Genomic DNA, 19179 nt, shown 5'->3' with positions numbered 1-19179 from the left:
TGCGTTTGTGTTTTTCTCTCTCTTTTGCGTACGGGATTGCAGGGTCATGTGCATGTACGGCAGCGATGCACGATTCCAGGTGAGAGGGTTAGTAGAATCAATGTGGTGGTATTCGTCGTTGGGCGTTGCGTGTCGCTAAGATGGCGAGACAATGCTAGTGAATTTATGTTGTGTCTACTGCTTGAGAGCCAACGTTGTTTCGATGGCACACCTGAGGGGAGAATGACAGAGGGGCGTTTGATCACCGTTTCTGGCAGTTAGGGGAGATTTTTCCTGATAATAATTTGATTGATGACATGCCCGTTGAAGTATTAAGTATGTTTGATTGCCTTTACCTAGGTGGCTTATACGAGAGATACGTAAAAACGTTTATTTGGTTACCTGGACAGGTTGCTATCCGCATGCAACAAACCATCCGGTGGCCAAGCCGAGGAGAAACGGTCAGCGTGAGCATCTGAACTGAGCCTGGCCCGTACGATGCCCCGCACTGCACCCGCGCGTGCACTCCCTTTGCATCAGAGGGGTCATCCGAGCTCATTTCTCCCCTTCCCCCAACTTCTAGGGTTTGGCCAGGCACCCCGCCGCCATCCACCCCGCCGGCGTCTCCTCCCGACGCCAGCCAGACCGCCGCCGCCTCCTCCCGTCGCCATCCACACCCGCCGGTGCTCGCCAGGGAGCCGCCGCCGCCTCCTCCCGTCGTCATCCACACCGGCCGACGCCGGTGCTCGCCAGGGACGCCGCCGCACCTCCTCCCGCCGCCATCCACACCGGCCGACGCCGGCGCTCGCCAGGGACGCCGGCTGAAGAAGTGATTGTTGTGTGCCTGGTGCGTTGATCTATAGTTGTCTGGTTCTATGCTCTCCAGCTACAATCGTGCTCTGCCGTCCCTGAAAATTATGAATGTAAAATATTGCAGTCCAGAATAAAGCATCGAAATCATTTCTTACAGTATGAGAGAAAATTTACTATTAAAGTGAAAGATGTGTCTCGTTACTCCCAAATGAGCTGCACATGGAGAAAAGATGAAATCAAGAACACAGTGATCATTGCAGTATGTACAGTTGCCTCAAGAACTATTTGAAGTTTGCAGTAGCCTCAAGCTGTTTTTTCCCTTGAGCTATTATTGTGCATGCATCTTTTTATTTGTGCATGCATCTATTTTATCATATTAAGAATATGCACCAAGTGTTTAGGTACAGTCCTCATAACTGAACTTTCATCAAATCATCCAACCAAACACCATCTTCTGCATACAGCATCCAGGGATACAACCAACCAAACATGATCTTAAGTCATCCAGGACAAACTCATACAGACAACCAAACACAACCAATTGCATGACTGTATCTAGGCTCGGAGCAGCCAGGCTAGAGTATACGGACCAGGCTGTGATTATAAAGGCAACCAAACACACCCATTATGATTATGGTTATTTTATCTAAAAGAGGGTAGAAAGGGGATATGATATCCATCGGGGCTGTTCGTCTTGTTTATATGGTTTCAGGAAATTATTGCTTAGTTGGATATAAAAGTTGACAGTGTACTTGGGAGGGAAGTTGTGGGTGCACATGGGGTCCCATTTTTATTTTTTTGCACCAATGCACCTTTAAGTATATTTCTTTTGCGCATAAGGACAAGGGCGCTATTCGTAATATTGAGAGAGGTCCGTCCGGTGAGATTTATGTGTAAAGGACCTGACCGAGAAAAACATGAAATTGCAGATGCATCCTTTTTTTTTTCTTTTGTTTTGATAATGGCTGGTGACACTTGTCTCATTCATTGTTTGGTATATTTTGGCTAAACACAATTTTTTGGTGCTTGGTAGTTTGTATTTGTCTTGACACGTTCTTCATAATTTGGGTCATCAATTCTGTAGGTGGATGCTGGGAGGCCACACAGGAGTCCTGTGTGATCCAACCGTGCTGCTCCTGAGTTGAAATTGCATAGACAATACCAAGGTGTAAACTTGAGATGGAGTAGTGGAAGGAAATATGCAGGATTTTGGACAATGGCTGCCTCAATCTCAGATCACTGCCGATCTATATTTCTCGAGTATTTCAATGCCACCACAGTTGGATACTTCTATAGAGACGCAGACTAGAACCTCTGCTGTTGTACCGTCAGTGAAAGAATCTGCTAATTTGTTTGTCACTCATGATGGCACTGAGCTTGTTGAAGGCATGAACAATGCTGCTGGGCTAACTGAAGTCATTGGAAATAGTGCTGAACCAACTGAATGTATTGACTTGAACAAGACGCCAGCACGGAAACCCAAGAGGAAAAAGCACAGGCCAAAAGTGTTAAAAGACAATAAACCATCGAAGACACCTAAATCTGCAACTCCAATACCTTCAAATGAGAAGGTAGAAAAACCGTCTGGAAAGAGAAAGTATGTCCGTAAGAAGACATCATCTGCAGGACAACCTCCTCTAGAAGAGACTAGCAGCTCACACTGCAGATCTGAGCTGAAACCAGTTAGACGAAGCTTGGATTTTGGTGCGGAAGTACTGCAAGAGAGTGCACAGTCTGGATCTCAAGTTCTGGTGGCAGAACTATCTCAATCAATACCTTCTACCAGCCAAAGAGATTCACAAACCCACTTGGCTTGCCATGTGGTTTCTAGCACCAGCTCAATTCACACTTCAGCTAGTCAGATGGTTAACACACAATTGTTTCCTTCTGTTAACATGCCAAATGGAGTATTGCTTGACCTCAATAATTCTACGAGTCAGTTACAAAATCATGCTAAATTTGTGGACAGTCCGGCACTTCTTTCTCATTCCGGGATAAGAGAGACATCAGGAACAAATTCTTTGCTAGAAATCTATGCTGGTATGTCAGATAGAAATGTACCTGATCTCAACAGTTCAATTAATCTAATGCCGAGTATGCCTACCGATTTTGCTCAATACTTGCTTTCATCCTCACAAGCTTCTGTAAGGGAAACACAAATGGCCAACCAGATGCTTAATTGTCAGAGGATACCAGAAACTACAATTACACCTAGTCCTTGTATAGAAAGCCCTGCATTCAAGGGACATTTGGATCATATTCCTCATGCAACAGAAGCATTTATAAATGGCCAAATGCCCCATGGTTACAGGTTGGCGCAAAATTCCATCCTACCTCCAAAGCATATTGAAGGGCATTCAGTGACAGGAAATTTGAATGAATTTGCCTCCACAAATGATTATTTAAAGCTAAATGGTATCAGTCAAACCGGAGCTGCAATTGGGCAGCGTAATATTGGTGACTCCATGCATATACATGCAATGGATACCAGAAGAGAATGCTATGCTTCCAGTGGTTCTCGGATATCATTAGGTGTGAACCTGAACCAACAGAATAGTGGATGGGCATATGTAGATGCTGCCAATACTGTGAGCTCTCAGTTAACATATTTTTCAGAACCTCACAAAAGAATGAGAACAGATTATCTTAACAATTGTCCAACTGGAGTTGTGGGACATTTGTCTACCTCATCTACACATTTGTTAAACAATGAGAATGCAAATGTGGTTTCAGAAATCAACTCTAAAGTTTTTACCCTTGCTGAGGCACAAAGATTGATAGCCCATGAGAAATCACGAGCTTCCCAAAGAATGATCAGTTTTAGATCATCTGTAAACGATATGGTTAACAGACCAGAAATGATCCAACAATGTTGCAGACCTACTCTTTGTGGCTCAGCATGCAGGGATTCTATTGAAGTACCTGACAAACAGTTCAGGCTCATAGCAGAAGAATTCACACAATTGCCTAGTATGCCAAATAACCTACAAAGAGAAAAACATATACCGCAAACTGGAAGTTGCCAACTTCAGTCTTTGAAACATGACATATCTAAAGGGACAAACTTGTCTCGTGAATTGCATGAGCATACAACTTCACCTCAAGCTGTTACTCAGAGCAGTTTCTGTGTTACCCCTCCTGATGTGCTTGGCAGAAGCACCAGGGGGGAGCATTTAAGAACCCCTATAGCTCCAACACACACATCAACTTGTAAGGACACTCTGAAAACTTTAAGTTGTGAACTGGAGAATTCTAGGGAGACTATTAGCCCCCCTGTCAATCCTATTGGAACATCCTCTGGCAATGATGTTCCAAGAACTGGTAACCATCAAGTAGAGGTTTCTGAAGAAACCTTTACAGCTAAACTCCCCGAGAAGAGAAAAGTAGGACGCCCCAGGAAAGAGTTAAAATCTGGCGAGAAGCCAAAACCTAGAGGTCGTCCAAGGAAGGAAAAGGTTGTTGGCGGAGAGCTTGCATCAAAAGGTAACCATACTAATCCATTGCAAAACGAGGACACTTGTTCTTATGGTCCTTATGCAGGGGAGGGTTCTGTTGGAAGAGCAGTTAATTCAGATAGTGTTGGAGAAAGCATTTCTGAAGCTATAGTGCCCTTACTGAATTCTTTAGATCGTATTATTCAAAAGATAAAGGTCTTAGACATAAACAAATCAGAAGACCCTGGGATAACTGAAGCACATGGTGCTCTTGTCCCTTATAATGGAGAATTTGGTCCTATTATTCCTTTTGAGGGAAAAGTGAAAAGAAAACGTTCTCGAGCCAAAGTGGATCTTGACCCTGTAACTGCTTTAATGTGGAAATTACTAATGGGACCAGATATGACCGATAGTGCTGAAGGGATGGATAAGGATAAAGAGAAATGGCTAGATGAAGAAAGAAAAATATTCCAAGGGCGTGTTGATTCATTTATAGCTCGAATGCATCTGGTTCAAGGTATTCCTACAGTTTCGAAATTATTTTCCTAACATGATCTTCTGCATATTATAATATATACTCCCTTTGTCATGAAATAACTGCCATCCTAGAACCCTGATGCCGAATTAGCAGCAATAGCAAATTACATGGATTCCCCTCATTCATATTATAATATATACTCCATCTGTCACAAAATAACTTACCGTCCTATAACTCTAATCCAAAATTAGTGGTAGTAGCAAATTACATAGATACCCTTCATTTAATGAGGGTTGGTTGGGAGTGGGAAGGCGGTTGTGGGTAAGATAATAACAAATTTGAATGAGGGATGGTTGGAGGGAAAAGTAGTACTCTAGGATTGCAGTTATTTTAGGACAACATTTGAACTCTAAGATTGCAGTTATTTTGGGATGGAGGGAGTTTTTGAGTGTATATAGATAGAATTCCAAAACCTGATATGGTCCCATCTTATGATTGCTGCTCTCCTTTTAGTGGGATGGTCTCAAATCTTCAATATTCACTCTATGTACATGGCCTATTTTTTTAATTCTGTTATTTCATGTCTGTACTCTCTTAAATTGTCTCATTAGAGTTGCCTGTTGCTTTGAAGATCAACACGTTTACTTTTAGGATTACCTCTATGTTTGCAGGAGATCGGCGTTTTTCTCCTTGGAAAGGATCAGTTGTAGATTCTGTAGTGGGAGTATTTCTTACTCAGAATGTTTCGGACCATCTTTCCAGGTGAAACAATGCCTAGAGCCTCTACTTGAAAACTGTGCTGGACTTGCACCATGAGGTTTTGTTGTTTTTCTGACTGTTTTCTTTTTTTTTTCAGCTCTGCATTTATGTCTCTTGCTGCAAAATTTCCTGTGAAGCCAGAAGCCTCTGAAAAACCTGCACATGACATGTCTCATACATTTTCAGAAAATGGTGGCTGTTCTGGGTTATTTGGTAATTCTGTCAAACTTCACAGTGAGATCCTTGTTGAAGAGGCCAGCAATACTGCAGGCTCTCTTATCACAACAGAAGATAAGGAAGGAAGTGGTAGTGTGGAATTGCTTGGAAGTTCTTGTGGGAATGGAGTGGACTGTGCAGCAGGAGTTTATTCTAATACTTATGAGAAGCTGCCAGCTGGACTGCATGGTACAAGGCCACCTGCCGTTCGAACAGGAAATGGTATCGAAGTTGACGATGGGTCACTGGAGGATGTTGTTTCATCACAAAACTCTGCTATTTCATCTCAAAATTCGCCAGACTATCTATTTCACATGTCTGACCATATGTTTTTGAGCACATTGCTAAATTTTACCGCAGAAGAGATTGGCAGCAGAAATATGCCCAAAGCAACAAGTATTTCAACCACATATACAGAACTTCTACGAATGCAGGAGCTAAAGAACAAGTCTAATGAAACTATTGAAATGCAAAACAGTGGTTCAGTGCTCAATGGGATACAATATCCCAGCAGTAAATATCAGCCTTTACATTCCTCTGTCTCGTATCACCAGAATGGCCAAGTTCATCTCCCAGAAATACATGCGAGTGTTTTGGAGCAATCAGTATACACTGGCCTTAATAAAGTGCTTGATTCTAATGTTACACAAACCAAATATAGTTATTATCGTTCACCTCATCCTGGGACTGCCTGCAAAAATGAAACAAAAAGATCGGACTCTTTAAGCAGCCTGTTGTATGGTATAGATGGATCGACTAAGACTCCTTCCCCGCCTGAGGCTACACCAGAATATGACGTAATTTCACCAGAAATTGCTAACCATTGTGAACCATTGTGTTCAGAGACACTGTCATTTGCTAAGGAGCAGTCCTCCTGTGAAAAATATCTTTCAACGAATGATATTCAAGCTGCATTTGTGAAACAGCACGGAACATCAAATTTGCATGGGGATTATACTATCGTGACAGAGCAAAATGGAGGTGAACATTCTCAATCAGGATACAGCCAACAGGATGATAATGTTGTATTTCAATCAGCAAAAACCAGTAATCTTTATTCTTCAAACTTATGCCAAAACCAGAAAGCAAATTCTGAAGTACTGCAGGGAGTTTCTTCCAGTTTGATAGATAATTCTAAAGATGCCAAGAAGAATTCCCCTGAAGTTCCAATCAATGGATCAAAAGCAAAGAAGCCAAGGGTTGGGGCTAGTAAAAAGCGAACATATGATTGGGATACGTTGAGGAAAGAAGTTCTTCACAGTCATGGTAATAAACAAAGAGGCCAGCATGCTAAGGACTCAATTGATTGGGAAACAATAAGACAATCAGATGTGAAGAAAATATCAGAAACAATTAGAGAGCGAGGAATGAATAACATGCTGGCAGAACGGATAAAAGTATGGCATAAAACAGTTTACATTCAAAATCGACATAACTCTAGCCATATGTGCATTCTTGTGATTCAATGTAGATTTGTTTATTTGTTGGAATTCCGAGTTCTCGATCAACCATGCTCATCTTTAGCAATTCATGTTACAGGACTTCCTAAATCGATTGGTGAGAGACCATGGGAGTATCGATCTTGAGTGGTTGCGCTATGTCGATTCAGACAAAGCAAAGTAAGCTAACTAAATTTATTTGAGCAAACATTCATAATTCAATTGAGCATTCTATATTTTGTCCCCATATTGCTTAGCAACAACTGGATGTAGTGTGCATGGGTAAATTATGGAACATGCCTGTGTTTACTGGTTTTTTTTTTTCAATTGCATATCAGCGTATATGCTTATCACCTGTGACATGCATGATTTTTTGCCCAAGATTATCACTGGTAGCCTGCTAGGCTGTCCATTTGTCTTAGCATTAAAGTAGGAGCTCTTTGTTCCATGCCTAAGAAATCAATTAGCTAGAACATATTATAGTGCTGAATACTTCCTGGTGCTAAAGATTTCAATGGGTAGAACAGCCTAGAGGATAAAGATCAACACACCTGCTCATGTTTGTATCCTACCTAAGCCATCCTTGCTTTTAGATAAAACCGCCATACAGGTGTGGTGGTGGTGCCATGCATATGCGCATAGAGGATTCTGGAAGTTAGCTCAGTTGCGCAACTAATTTTTTTATGGATTGTTGTCACTTGCTTGTCATGCCAGGACTTGATGGTCAGAGATCAGGATGAGCCTTGTGTGACCATTCCAGTTACTTGAGAAGGCTGGAGCCTTCAATTGATTCGTCATTGAAAAATAGTTATTCAGTTATTCACCCATGACCCATGCAATGTCGAGTTTCCATGAGACCATGAATCTAGTCCATCCTTCTCTGATCGAACTGTTCATATTTATGTTGGGGCATGCTGGCTGTAGTCGCACCTGCACTGTAGCAGCCAGCAGCAATGCAGTGGCTACAGCCCCAAAACACCACAGTCAGCACTACCAAGCAGTCATGTTAGAGTGTTTACCAATGTAGTCCTACACATTTTGTACCTGCTTTTGACATGTAAATACATCCTATTTGTGTTTCTTCCAGGGACTATCTCTTAAGCATTAGAGGACTTGGACTTAAAAGTGTCGAGTGTGTGCGTCTCTTGACACTACATCACATGGCTTTTCCTGTATGTTCCCTTTCACAATTACTTTTAAGGATCTTCATTCTTTAATTCTGGAGAAGTAGAGATTTTATCTGTATCTGTTGATGTTATAGGTGGACACAAATGTTGGTAGAATATGTGTGAGGCTTGGATGGGTGCCGCTTCAACCCCTACCTGAGTCTCTTCAGTTGCACCTGTTGGAGATGTAAGTATCTTCAATCTACTGGTTGGCTTGAGTAATACTGGACAACGATAGGAGTTTGATGAATGATAATCTGCTATTGAAGGTATCCAATGCTGGAGAACATACAGAAATACCTCTGGCCTAGGTTATGCAAGCTTGATCAGCGAACATTGTGAGTTTTAGAAACACAGTTTAAAAAATAATGTCAATATGGGAGTGTATAACAGGCTCTTGATAATGTGTAGGTATGAGCTTCACTATCAAATGATAACTTTTGGAAAGGTATGAGATAAATTTAATAAAGTGAATGCAACTCAATTACTTTGTGCTGATGGACTATCTGCTTTACTTTCCTTCTAGGTATTTTGTACAAAAAATAAGCCAAATTGCAATGCATGCCCAATGAGAGCTGAGTGCAAGCACTTTGCAAGTGCATTTGCCAGGTAATTGTCAAGATGTGTGTATTCTATGTACTCCCGCCATCCCAAATTATAGCTAAAAAGATAGCTATATTTTGGGATGGAGGGAGTACATTCTACTAGGCTAATTCAACTTATTCATGCTGCATATATGTTAGTTTGATTCATAAAAGATTATATTTGCTGTTGAGCCTACTTATTGTGTTGTATAGAACTAAATATTGCAATGAATTATATTTTAGTTTTAGTTAACCACTATTTTATCTACATTTTAAGTAAATATTTTCTGGACATCAATGACTATGGTATACTTCCCCTGTAAATGGTTGACTGTTGCTGAATTTCATTTCAGTCCAAATAGATTTGACAAATGCAGTGGGCCTATTAATTAGTTTAAGAAAGAAAGCGCTAACATTTGTTGACTTCACTGCTTCATTTCCATTTGTACTTCAAGAAACGGAGTAAACTATTCTTATGTGACTCTTGGAACTGTGAGGCATGCAGATTTAATCTAATATTCCTGGATGACCATCTATCAGTAATGATAATTCTTTTTATGATACAGTGCAAGGCTCACTCTTCCTGGACCAGAAGAGAAGAGTTTGGTTACATCTGGAGTCCCAATTGCTGCAGAGACCTGCCACCAGACATATATAAGTTCTATGCCTGTAGGTCAACTTGAGTACGCCTGCCACAATGATATGAACAATCGTCAGCCAATCATCGAGGAGCCAGCAAGCCCAGAACCTGAACATGAGACCATAGAGATGAAAGAAGATGCAATAGAGGATAGTTTTATTGATGATCCAGAAGAAATTCCTACTATCAAACTTAATTTTGAGGAGTTTACACAGAACCTGAAGAGTTATATGCAAACAAATAACATTGAGATTGAAGATGCTGATATGTCAAAGGCTTTGGTTGCTATGACTCCTGAAGTTGCTTCTATCCCAACTCCAAAGCTCAAAAATGTCAGTCGCCTTAGGACAGAGCACCAAGTGTATGGCCTTGTCCCTCTTGCAACACCAATCTTATGAATAATAACTTTGAACCCTCGTGTTTTGCTTCATTGCTTACTTCTCTATTTTCTACATCTCTGTAGCTATGAACTGCCAGACTCGCATCCCCTTCTGGAAGGAGTAAGTTCATATTGTAGATCGTTTGTACTTCATTAATCACCAACTTAGAATATATGAGTAGAATATGCTAATGCTTATTTGCTTACAATGCACAGTTTGACCAAAGAGAACCAGATGATCCTTGCCCATACCTTCTCTCTATATGGACGCCAGGCAAGAAGTGCATAACAATAATATAATATAATATAATTGGTTCCAAATATTTTTTCGATGCTTATTGGTTGAATACACAACAGGTGAAACGGCTCAGTCCACTGATGCACCTAAGTCATTCTGCAATTCGCAAGAGAGTGGTGAACTATGTGCAAGTGATACATGCTTTAGTTGCAACAGTATACGAGAAGTGCAGGCCCAAAAAGTTCGAGGGACACTGTTGGTAAATACTTATTTCTGCTAATATATTCTAAGTTACCCTCAGCTTGAGTATTAATTACCTGACTTTTTTTATTGTATGAAAAATCAAGACGTGCTAGCCAAGCTCTTTGTTTCATATTCAAACAGGCGTTCTAAATTGTCTCTAAGCTAAAACAGTTCTCATTCAACAGTTGGACACAAGCTAGGGAGTTAGAAATTTATCCTATAGTTTGTTGACAAACCGTTTTTCTTTGTTAAAAATTAAAAACAGGTACCATGCCGAACAGCAATGAGAGGAAGCTTTCCACTTAATGGGACGTATTTTCAAGTCAATGAGGTGATAATGGAATGTTCTTAAAGTTGATCTTAGTTTAATTATTATAATACCAATAACATATATAGTTTCTAGCATCTATCTTATCAGTGTTAAAATGTTATGGTGCAGGTATTTGCTGATCATGACACGAGCCGGAACCCAATTGATGTTCCAAGGAGTTGGATATGGGATCTCCCTAGGAGAACGGTTTACTTTGGAACATCAATTCCAACAATATTTAAAGGTATTTCACTAATAAATTTGACCAAGATTAGGATTTGGCAGCACCAAAATGTGCCACTGCCTTTCTTTTTATCACGGGAAATCCATTGTGTGATTGTAATGGATTTAAACGCACCAAGAGGACTATGCCTGGTTCGAGACATTATGAGCAGCTTTTGCCCTTTTTTTTTTTTTTAAAAAAAAAGGAAAATCTGGTTCTCCACAAATGGCTTGAACTTCTCCCAAAACTAGAAGTGTGCCTCCTACAAAGAACAAGATTTGTGCCTGTTCCCACTTCTCTTAGTTCGCAGGTTCAACACTTCCATTTTCCCAATTAAGTTGCTGGTATTTATCAGCAGTGCCATCCTCATATATAGCTGAACCCCAATATTCTTCTCCCAAAGGCTGCTTCTAGTAATGCCACATAATAGACCAAAGCTAATTAATTAGCTCACCTTTGGCTTTTGTCCTCACTCCATATAAGAGGGTTAAGGGTTAACCTGATGTTGGTATGTTTGGAATGGCTGAGCTTGTAAAATGGTTCAACTCTCACTGAACTACTGATATGGTACTAAATTCATGTATGGGAGTATGGATATAGAAAAAGGGTGCATGGAGATCTATGTAGTGCCAAGTATATCTACAAATAACCTTGTCAGAAGGGTGTCAGCAAATGTGAATAGGGAGTGTCAGATCAGCAGAAAATTTGAGTGGACAATTAATTTTTATTACCTTCTTGCAATGAAGCTGTGCAACTTATCCCATGTTTCTGTTTCAGGCTTGACAACTGAAGACATACAACATTGCTTTTGGAGAGGTAATAATCTAATTATCTGTTTGTGTACGTGTGTTTTGGTTTCCATAACAAAGAAAGATGAAGTGTATAAATACTATATTTACTGACAAGGACAACAATATTAGCAAGTATACATGAAGAGAATATCTTTATTCTACTATTATATTCTGCTTAAATAACCAGTATAAGGTTTGTGCTATTTGGGCAGTTAGCTAAATAGGGATGTTGTTCTATGTTAGCCGATGATGGCACCAAAACATCCTATTGGCAGAGGGATATAATAAAAGATGTACTCCAGTCAAAATTATTGGCATTTGTATCTTACTATTGCATCATTAATATTTGTCATGGTATAGTGGTATAGGATAAAAGGTATAAAATATGGAAGTATTTTTTCATCCGTAATCTGCTCATATATTTTTCAAGTGACAATAATAAACATCTTAAAGGATATTACTTGTCCTGTATAAAAAAGAATGTCACACTCTAGTCCACAGCGACAAGAATTTGTCTACAGGCTAGAGTGAGTAGTCTAGAAGTATCTTGAAGGAAACTGGAATAATATGCGAATGTGAATGAATAAGGATCTCAAGTATTGAACCCTCAATATCTACACACAGAGGATTGCATAAATATTTAGATGTAATTTAACAATTGTTTCATATATGGAGGATTTTCGAAATGGAAGTGTTAACACTTTTTACTAGGGAACAGCTCTATCCATAGGCATGGTTGGCAGAAAACTGTTGTATGGAATGCTTTTTTTTAATTTCTCGTGAAGGTCAGTAACATTTTCTTTCAGGAATGTTGATGCTTTACATTCTGTTTCCTAACTTTTGCAGGATTTGTGTGCGTAAGGGGCTTTGATAAGACATCAAGAGCACCCAGACCACTGTATGCAAGACTCCACTTTCCAGCAAGCAAAATTACCAGGAACAAAAAGTCCGCAGGTTCTGCTCCACGAAGAGATGATGAATAAGCCATCTGGAAAACGGGAAAGAAATAAAGAGGAGGTACATACAGGACCCTGCAAGAGTACTGACCGGAAATGGATCACTGACCAATAAGTTGCCATAGCCGATTCAATTATTTCAAGCCATATACATGTGCTGAAAGCTATGAACCCCAGTTACTCATGAATTTGTGGTGCTGGTATTCTTCGGCAACATGATCCATCATACAGATTCAATGCTTGGTTGTTGCAAGCAATTCTTATGCGGTGACAGTTGCTGCCGATAGGGAGAAAAGGCAGGTCGTCCAGCGGCTCTAACTGTACTTTTTGAGTGGAACCGATTGTTGTACATGTGAAAAGTCAGCCATTCAAAATGATAATTCATGTTAGGTCATTCATGTAGATGATGTCAAATTAATCGTCAGTTATTCGATTGATTCGTTGACAATGTTAATTGCCTCTTGATAACTTGGTGATGCGCAATGCCATAATGTATGTCGAGGAAAATATAAAGGTGGAGATGTCAGTTGTTAGCATTTGTTACTGACGAAAACAATCTTGCTGCCCTGTCATATACAATTCTTTTACACTTTTGTTGACTACCCATCCATATCTTTTGACTTCTGCTTATGTTTATAAGTCAAAATTTAAATTTTCAACCTTTAATTATGAAGCTGATTTTGAGATTTTTTTATTGCAGTTTTTTCAACTTTGACTTTTAGATCGTTATAAACACGTATATAAAAGTTTTATTTATAAATTATTTTCTGTTTGTAATATGCTGTTTGGATTTTTCTATCAACGAGTCAAAATATGACCCGCTTTGCAACGGGGCAAGGAGAAAAAAATGCAAATAAGGTACAATCGCAGAGTTAGATATGCTCCTGTTTAAGTAAAGGTTGGGTCAGGAATTCAAAGGCAGCATATTTTATTAAGATTTTCCATCTGTTTTAGATTTTGAACTAAATGATAACACTTTGAAACCAGATTGTACCTTTTTAAAAAAAAGTTCAATCAGATTTTAACTGACAGGGTTTCCATTTTTCTAGTAATAGTTGTATTCTAGAGGTTTTCCTGATTTCTTCATGATTAAAAAATATTGGTACCTCTGTTATGACAAGGATGATGTTTATTCAGTCAAACCTTGAAATCTTAGGGGCAATTGTTTGACATTTTTATGAAAAAAGCCAAACACCATGTTTATAAATGAAAAATAATTTGTAAATAAAACTTTTATATACATGTTCTTAATAATCTAAAAACTAAGACTAAAAATTAAACTATTATGCAAAACCCTCCCTTCGTCCCTAAATTTAAGATTAAGAATTTAAATTTTAGTTTACAAGCATAAGCGAAAAGATAATAACCTTAAATCGTTAATAGACAAAAATATCAGGATTTTAATTATAAAATATATATTGATAGATTTGTTATAAAAAACGTATTCATATAGTTATAATTTTTTGTCAATATAAAGTTTGAGAACATAATGATAAAGCATGTGCTTGAAGTCTATGGGTATGTCCATGTCCAAAACGTTGTCTTTTTAGAAGAATGCATGTAATAGTTGTTCCGTAACTGGTCACCCTCATCGAACACTCTTAGAATTCAATTTTGTTAAACATTTCTCGCTGCAAATTGAGACGTTGACCATGTAAAAACAGAGTTCCAGCGATCTTAAAATATAGAAAACCAGGTAGGATTTGAATATATATCACCCAAAATACTTGACGCCTTCTCTGAACGGAAAAAACTCGACAAGGGCGAACGGCCGACCACTGCTATCGTTCCCAGGTTGGCTAAAATGACAATTTTATGCCTATTCTTTAGTTATCATAAGCTATTTCATTCACGCTGTTCTCTGGAGGTTTTTGGAATTATTCGTTGATATTGTATTAAACAGAGAGTAAATGTCAAAAAAAATGCAACTACTTTTTTTTTCAGAACTATCAATTTGCTACCCCTTCGGTTTCATAATTTTACGTCTTGAACAAGAATGCGGTCAAACTATTAATAACTTTTTAAAAAATCAGTCATATTTTGATAGTAAAGTTGTAATTTTCTAATAAAATTCCCTGTTGTTATAGCAGTTTTGTGAAATATGTGGATAAAGTTGTAGCAAAGTGATAGTTTTAATAATTAGTTCTAGTTTTCTGAATTTTACTTAAACAGGCAATGGAACATAGGATATCTAAATCCCACAGGATATCTAAATCCGTTGTGTAGCTGGAACCCCTTCATGGCACTTTCTTCGTATTTTAACAATACACAGCGTCGTTGATTTTTTTAACACGTTTGACTATTCATATTATTTAAAAATTTTATGTAAACATGTGAAAATATAAGTTATAATTAAAAATATTTTTTAAAAAATAAATAAAAAAGAAAGATCAAACATATATAACATCAGGGAGTACGACCTACTTGTAAGGGCACTACCTCGGCCGACCCCAAGTGCTTAGTCAGGAGTCTTGGTGGTGCTTAATTCTAGGACGTCTTTTCGGTCTCTCCTGCGTATTCTTTTTTCTTTTATTTTTGAAGGTAACTTGGTAACTTGGTAAATGATGCAGGGAATACATAATCTTTGCTAACTTGGTAAATTATATCTCATCAAGCGTGTAAGTTCCCAGAAGATAATACCATATACAAAATACTCGCCATTCTCCCACCGAATTCAGCACGATCTTTTGAGGCCAAAAACTTAAAAGAGTTCTACAATCCTTGAGAGAAATCCATTATCTTTTTAACCAAATTTTCTTTTAGGGTGTGATTTAAATCTTGACTGTGTCAATATCTTCACAAAGCATAGGCAAATCTTCAGAGTGTCACCATGAGTAGTCCTCTCAGACGCTACCTGCAGGCAGAAAAAATAATCAAAATAGAGCAATGCAGTTAATCTGTTCTATAGATCGTTACTGTCTGATGAAACTGGGATGCAAAATATTTGGCTACTAAATGTAATATAGCTAATCAAGACACGTTCTTCTCTTTTTCTATATGAAATATTGTACCCTGGCAGAAAAAGTCTGTAATATAAAATATAAGAAGTTAATGGTGGTTGTGTTGCTGAATTCGTCCCATGTTGAAGTTTCTGATACATATATTTTACATTGCATGGCTATATGGTTAGAATGCAAATAGGCTCAAAAAGTCAAAAGCAATAGCTCAATTTTGCATTGCATCAGATAATGGTTTTAGGAACAGAAAGTTTCAAGAATTAAATTCACTTCAGGTTACTAAAATAACACCAGATGCATGAGAACATCTAACATGGACAAACCTATCTGTTGCTTCAGATAGGCTCACTACATGGAAACTCATAAGCTAAATATTCACAACAAAAGGACTTGGCATGTTACTGCTCACATTGTAGCAATTAAGTATATGCAAATTCACTTACAAAGATATAATTCCGTCAATTGTAATTAGACGAGGATATATTATGTGAACTAGAATGGTTTCTCTAGCTAATGCCAACTAGAGAAATTTTCATTTCCCCCCAAAAAAAGAACTGTCCAGTAAAAGCGGATGTGTTTTTTCTCCCCCTGAACTACTGTAATGGTATAGAAAGTATGTTACCTAGTTTAGATCAATTTTCAACTCATATAGATCACTTGAAACTGTACTTTGGTTGCACTCAGAGACTATTCCCTCAAGATCAATAGGGGCATTTGGAACAAATACAAGCAGTGGCTTCTTTCTTGGAACATGCAGCAGCCCACTATTGCCCTCCAGCATATCAAGAACGGTCCTCATGACAGGCCTCTCTTCTGAAAATGGGTTCACACAGCTCAAACCTACAAGGAGAAACCTCATCATTTGCCCTGAATCATATTGCCCATTCAGTGTCGGATCCACAGCATCCAAAACTTTGCCTTTCGAGTGCAAATTCCAAACCCAATCAACAACATTCACCATGTTCATACTGTCAGGTGCTGTCCTCTCTATTGGCCGTCTCCCTGTGCAGATCTCTAGCAGTACAACCCCATAGCTGTAGACATCACTCTTTTCGGTGGCCTTCCCCATCTGGAGGTACTCAGGTGCAAGGTAACCGACAGTCCCTGCTGCCAAGGTTGACCGAGGACTTGTGTTAGGATCTTTCAATCTTGCAAGCCCGAAATCTCCCAACCTTGGGTTGAAATCTGAGTCAAGAAGTATGTTACTGCACTTGATGTCCCTGTGGATCACCTGCTTGTCATGTTCTTCATGTAGGTATGCAACTGCACAGGCAATGCCGACAGCCACATTATACCTCCGAGCCCAGCTGAGACTGAGAGGGGCATGACTCTGTGTGTCAGAATAAGGATGGAGAGCCATATCCAAGCTGCCATTTGACATGAACTCATACACGAGCAGCAGTTCATCCTTCTCAGCACACCACCCTTGGAGCTGAACCAGATTGGGGTGCTTCAGGTCAGCAATTATGGTAAGCTCGGCATTGAACTCATTGTAGCTATCCCTGGATTGCTTCGACCGCTTGACCGCGTATGTGACCCCGGAACGTGGGCAGACCGCCTTGTATACAGTACCAAAACCACCACTGCCAACCACCAGAGAGGGATCAAACCCATTTGTCGCTGAGAAGAGATCTTGGTAGGTATACCGCCTTGGCTTACCCACCACTGCCTTTGCCCCCAAACCCTCGTTAAACCCTGACCTCCAATTCTTCAGAGACATTACCACAAACACCGTGACTGCACCAAGAAACACAATGGGTAAGGGGACACCGAGCCCCAGTGCTAGCCTCCTCCGACGCCTATCCTTGTGGCTGGTGAGGCCGTCCAACGCCGGCGCGCTGTGGATGCTGTCGGACACGTTGTGCGATGACCGGGACGCCGGGTCGACGTCTGGCAGGCCGGACGTCTGGAAGCTCCAGTTCTGGATGAGGAAGCCGCCATCGCTGCTCCCGTTGCCGGACGAAGACGTGACCTCAAAGCCGACGAACATGAACTCGGCGAAGCGGGCGGCAATGCTGTTGGCGTCGGCAGCCAGCGAAGGAGTCGGCGGCCGCAGACTCGCATGGCTCACGAACACCTCCAGGCGCGACCGGGACGCGTCGTAGACAACCCAAGAACCGACCTCGTTGCCGTTCCGCAGGTCCACTGCACCAGTGGAGTTCCCGGCGACGTCCACGCCAGCGGAGGAGGCGGACACGGAGTTCCTGAACGCGTCGAAGGCGACCTCGAGCGGGACGAGAGAGCGGTTCTTGGCGTCGTGGCCCTCGGAGGCGGCGGCGAGCTTGTCCGGGAGGAGGACGAAGGAGAGCCTCGAGGCGGGCCGAGCGGCGGTGGGGGAGGCGAACACGAAGGAGGTGGAGAAGGAGGCGTTTTGGGGGAACGGGAGAGGGAGCGGGAAGAGGGCGTGGGAGGAGGGCGACGGGAGGGAGACGGAGGTGGCGCGGAGGGAAGCCCCGCCGAGTAGGGTGAGGTTGCGGAGGGAGAAGGACGGGAAAGAGAAGGCGACCGGGCTCACCGAGGCGACCGGCATCGCCTGCGGGAGGACGAGGAGGAGGACGGCAGCAGCGAGGAGGAGAGGAGCTCCTGGTGGTGGAGCCACAGCCATCGGAGAGGTTGAGAGAGACAAAGGGCGGCGAGGTGGAAGAAAGAGTTGACGAGGTCAACGTGGGCCCTGCTGGGGTCGACGTGTCAGTGGGAGAGAAGCGCGCGACGTATAGGACTGGAGAGAATACGAGTCTTTTTACCCCTGCTAGACCGTAAGGCGCGCTTCGCAGCGTCCTATCATGTGTAAATCATGTGTAAATGGTGATGCTATATATACATTGACATGGATAACACTTTACTTTGAAAATTTCAAGCAACAAGAATCCATGGGGTATATGAGCATGGCAAGAAAGTAATGCGGTATACATGAACTTAACACGGAAACTAACGTAGGTAGAACCATTTCGAAGTAGAATGTTATCCTAGAATACTGCTAAGAAAGGAAAGAATGCAATACCTGGCTGATCTCCCAAAGGTAGGAGATGAACGGCACACTAAAATGATATGCGACGGCATTGAGCAAGGAGACATAGGACACCCCAACGGACACCATCTCCTCGGTGGTTGCAAAGCCAAACTGCAGATGGGAATGTAAAGACGATAAAGGAGAAGACAAGGAGTAGGAGTAAAGAACAAATTAGGGACACAAAACCTAGATCCTCTACTTGTGACGTTGTAGAAAACAGTCTACGCGCATTTTACATAAGTGGGTTGTACTGTATATTTATTTCAAATTTTTGCCCATGTGTGCAAGCGCGCGCAGCTAACTAATTGCGCAACAACCACACCGAGAAAGGAGGGAAAGAAAGACAATAGCGAGCAGTAAAAAAATACTCAGACAAACAATGGCAAAAGGGGAAAACATAGCAGTATAAACTTTACAACCACGGAGGAGGGGAAAAAGAACAAACGCATCGCACTCTGAAGGTATGAAAAAAAGGGAAAGAAAGAGGAATCGAACATTACCTCGCAATGACGAAGAACCGACGCCCAAAAGCTCTACTGAGACCGTCCTATTGCTGGTCGAAGC

At 40.8% G+C, this 19179-nt stretch overlaps 2 protein-coding genes across 3 annotated transcripts; one reads left to right on the top strand and one right to left on the bottom strand.

Annotated features, from left to right (window-relative positions):
- Window positions 1-514: 514 nt before the first annotated feature.
- Window positions 515-13252, top strand: LOC102710147 (protein ROS1A-like). 2 transcript variants are annotated; one of them, XM_040527840.1, is made up of 18 exons: window positions 515-826; window positions 1877-4743; window positions 5376-5466; window positions 5561-7076; window positions 7219-7298; window positions 8206-8290; window positions 8380-8471; window positions 8554-8622; window positions 8696-8732; window positions 8811-8893; window positions 9435-9869; window positions 9972-10008; window positions 10104-10161; window positions 10245-10384; window positions 10634-10699; window positions 10808-10922; window positions 11679-11717; window positions 12539-13252. In XM_040527840.1, the coding sequence occupies exons 2-18, from the start codon at window positions 1992-1994 to the stop codon at window positions 12673-12675; spliced, it is 5832 nt and encodes a 1943-aa protein (XP_040383774.1). In that variant the 5' UTR covers window positions 515-826; window positions 1877-1991; the 3' UTR covers window positions 12676-13252. The 2 variants fall into 2 exon arrangements, with proteins under 2 accessions (XP_040383774.1, XP_040383773.1); XM_040527839.1 differs by having other exon boundaries at window positions 515-1051.
- A 1882-nt stretch (window positions 13253-15134) lies between these two features.
- LOC102709868 (probable L-type lectin-domain containing receptor kinase S.7) lies at window positions 15135-18210 on the bottom strand. The gene is made up of 2 exons (XM_006660392.2): window positions 16228-18210; window positions 15135-15502 (listed from the first exon to the last, which is right to left on the bottom strand). The coding sequence occupies exon 1, from the start codon at window positions 18208-18210 to the stop codon at window positions 16228-16230; it is 1983 nt and encodes a 660-aa protein (XP_006660455.1). The 3' UTR covers window positions 15135-15502.
- Window positions 18211-19179: the final 969 nt, after the last annotated feature.

Source organism: Oryza brachyantha, chromosome 9 (assembly GCF_000231095.2).
Source record: "Oryza brachyantha chromosome 9, ObraRS2, whole genome shotgun sequence".
In the NCBI taxonomy this organism is placed as follows: domain Eukaryota; kingdom Viridiplantae; phylum Streptophyta; class Magnoliopsida; order Poales; family Poaceae; genus Oryza; species Oryza brachyantha.
This window is presented reverse-complemented; position numbering and strand designations above follow the sequence as displayed.

Excerpts from the sequence above, each read along its gene's own strand:
- LOC102710147 (XM_040527840.1), top strand. The coding sequence starts at position 1,992 with ATGCAGGATTTTGGACAATGGCTGCCTCAATCTCAGATCACTGCCGAT. Across the intron at positions 10,923-11,678 it reads AATTCCAACAATATTTAAAG|GCTTGACAACTGAAGACATA; the intron begins GTATTTCACTAA and ends TTTCTGTTTCAG. Across the intron at positions 11,718-12,538 it reads ACAACATTGCTTTTGGAGAG|GATTTGTGTGCGTAAGGGGC; the intron begins GTAATAATCTAA and ends TAACTTTTGCAG.
- LOC102709868 (XM_006660392.2), bottom strand. The coding sequence starts at position 18,210 with ATGGCTGTGGCTCCACCACCAGGAGCTCCTCTCCTCCTCGCTGCTGCC.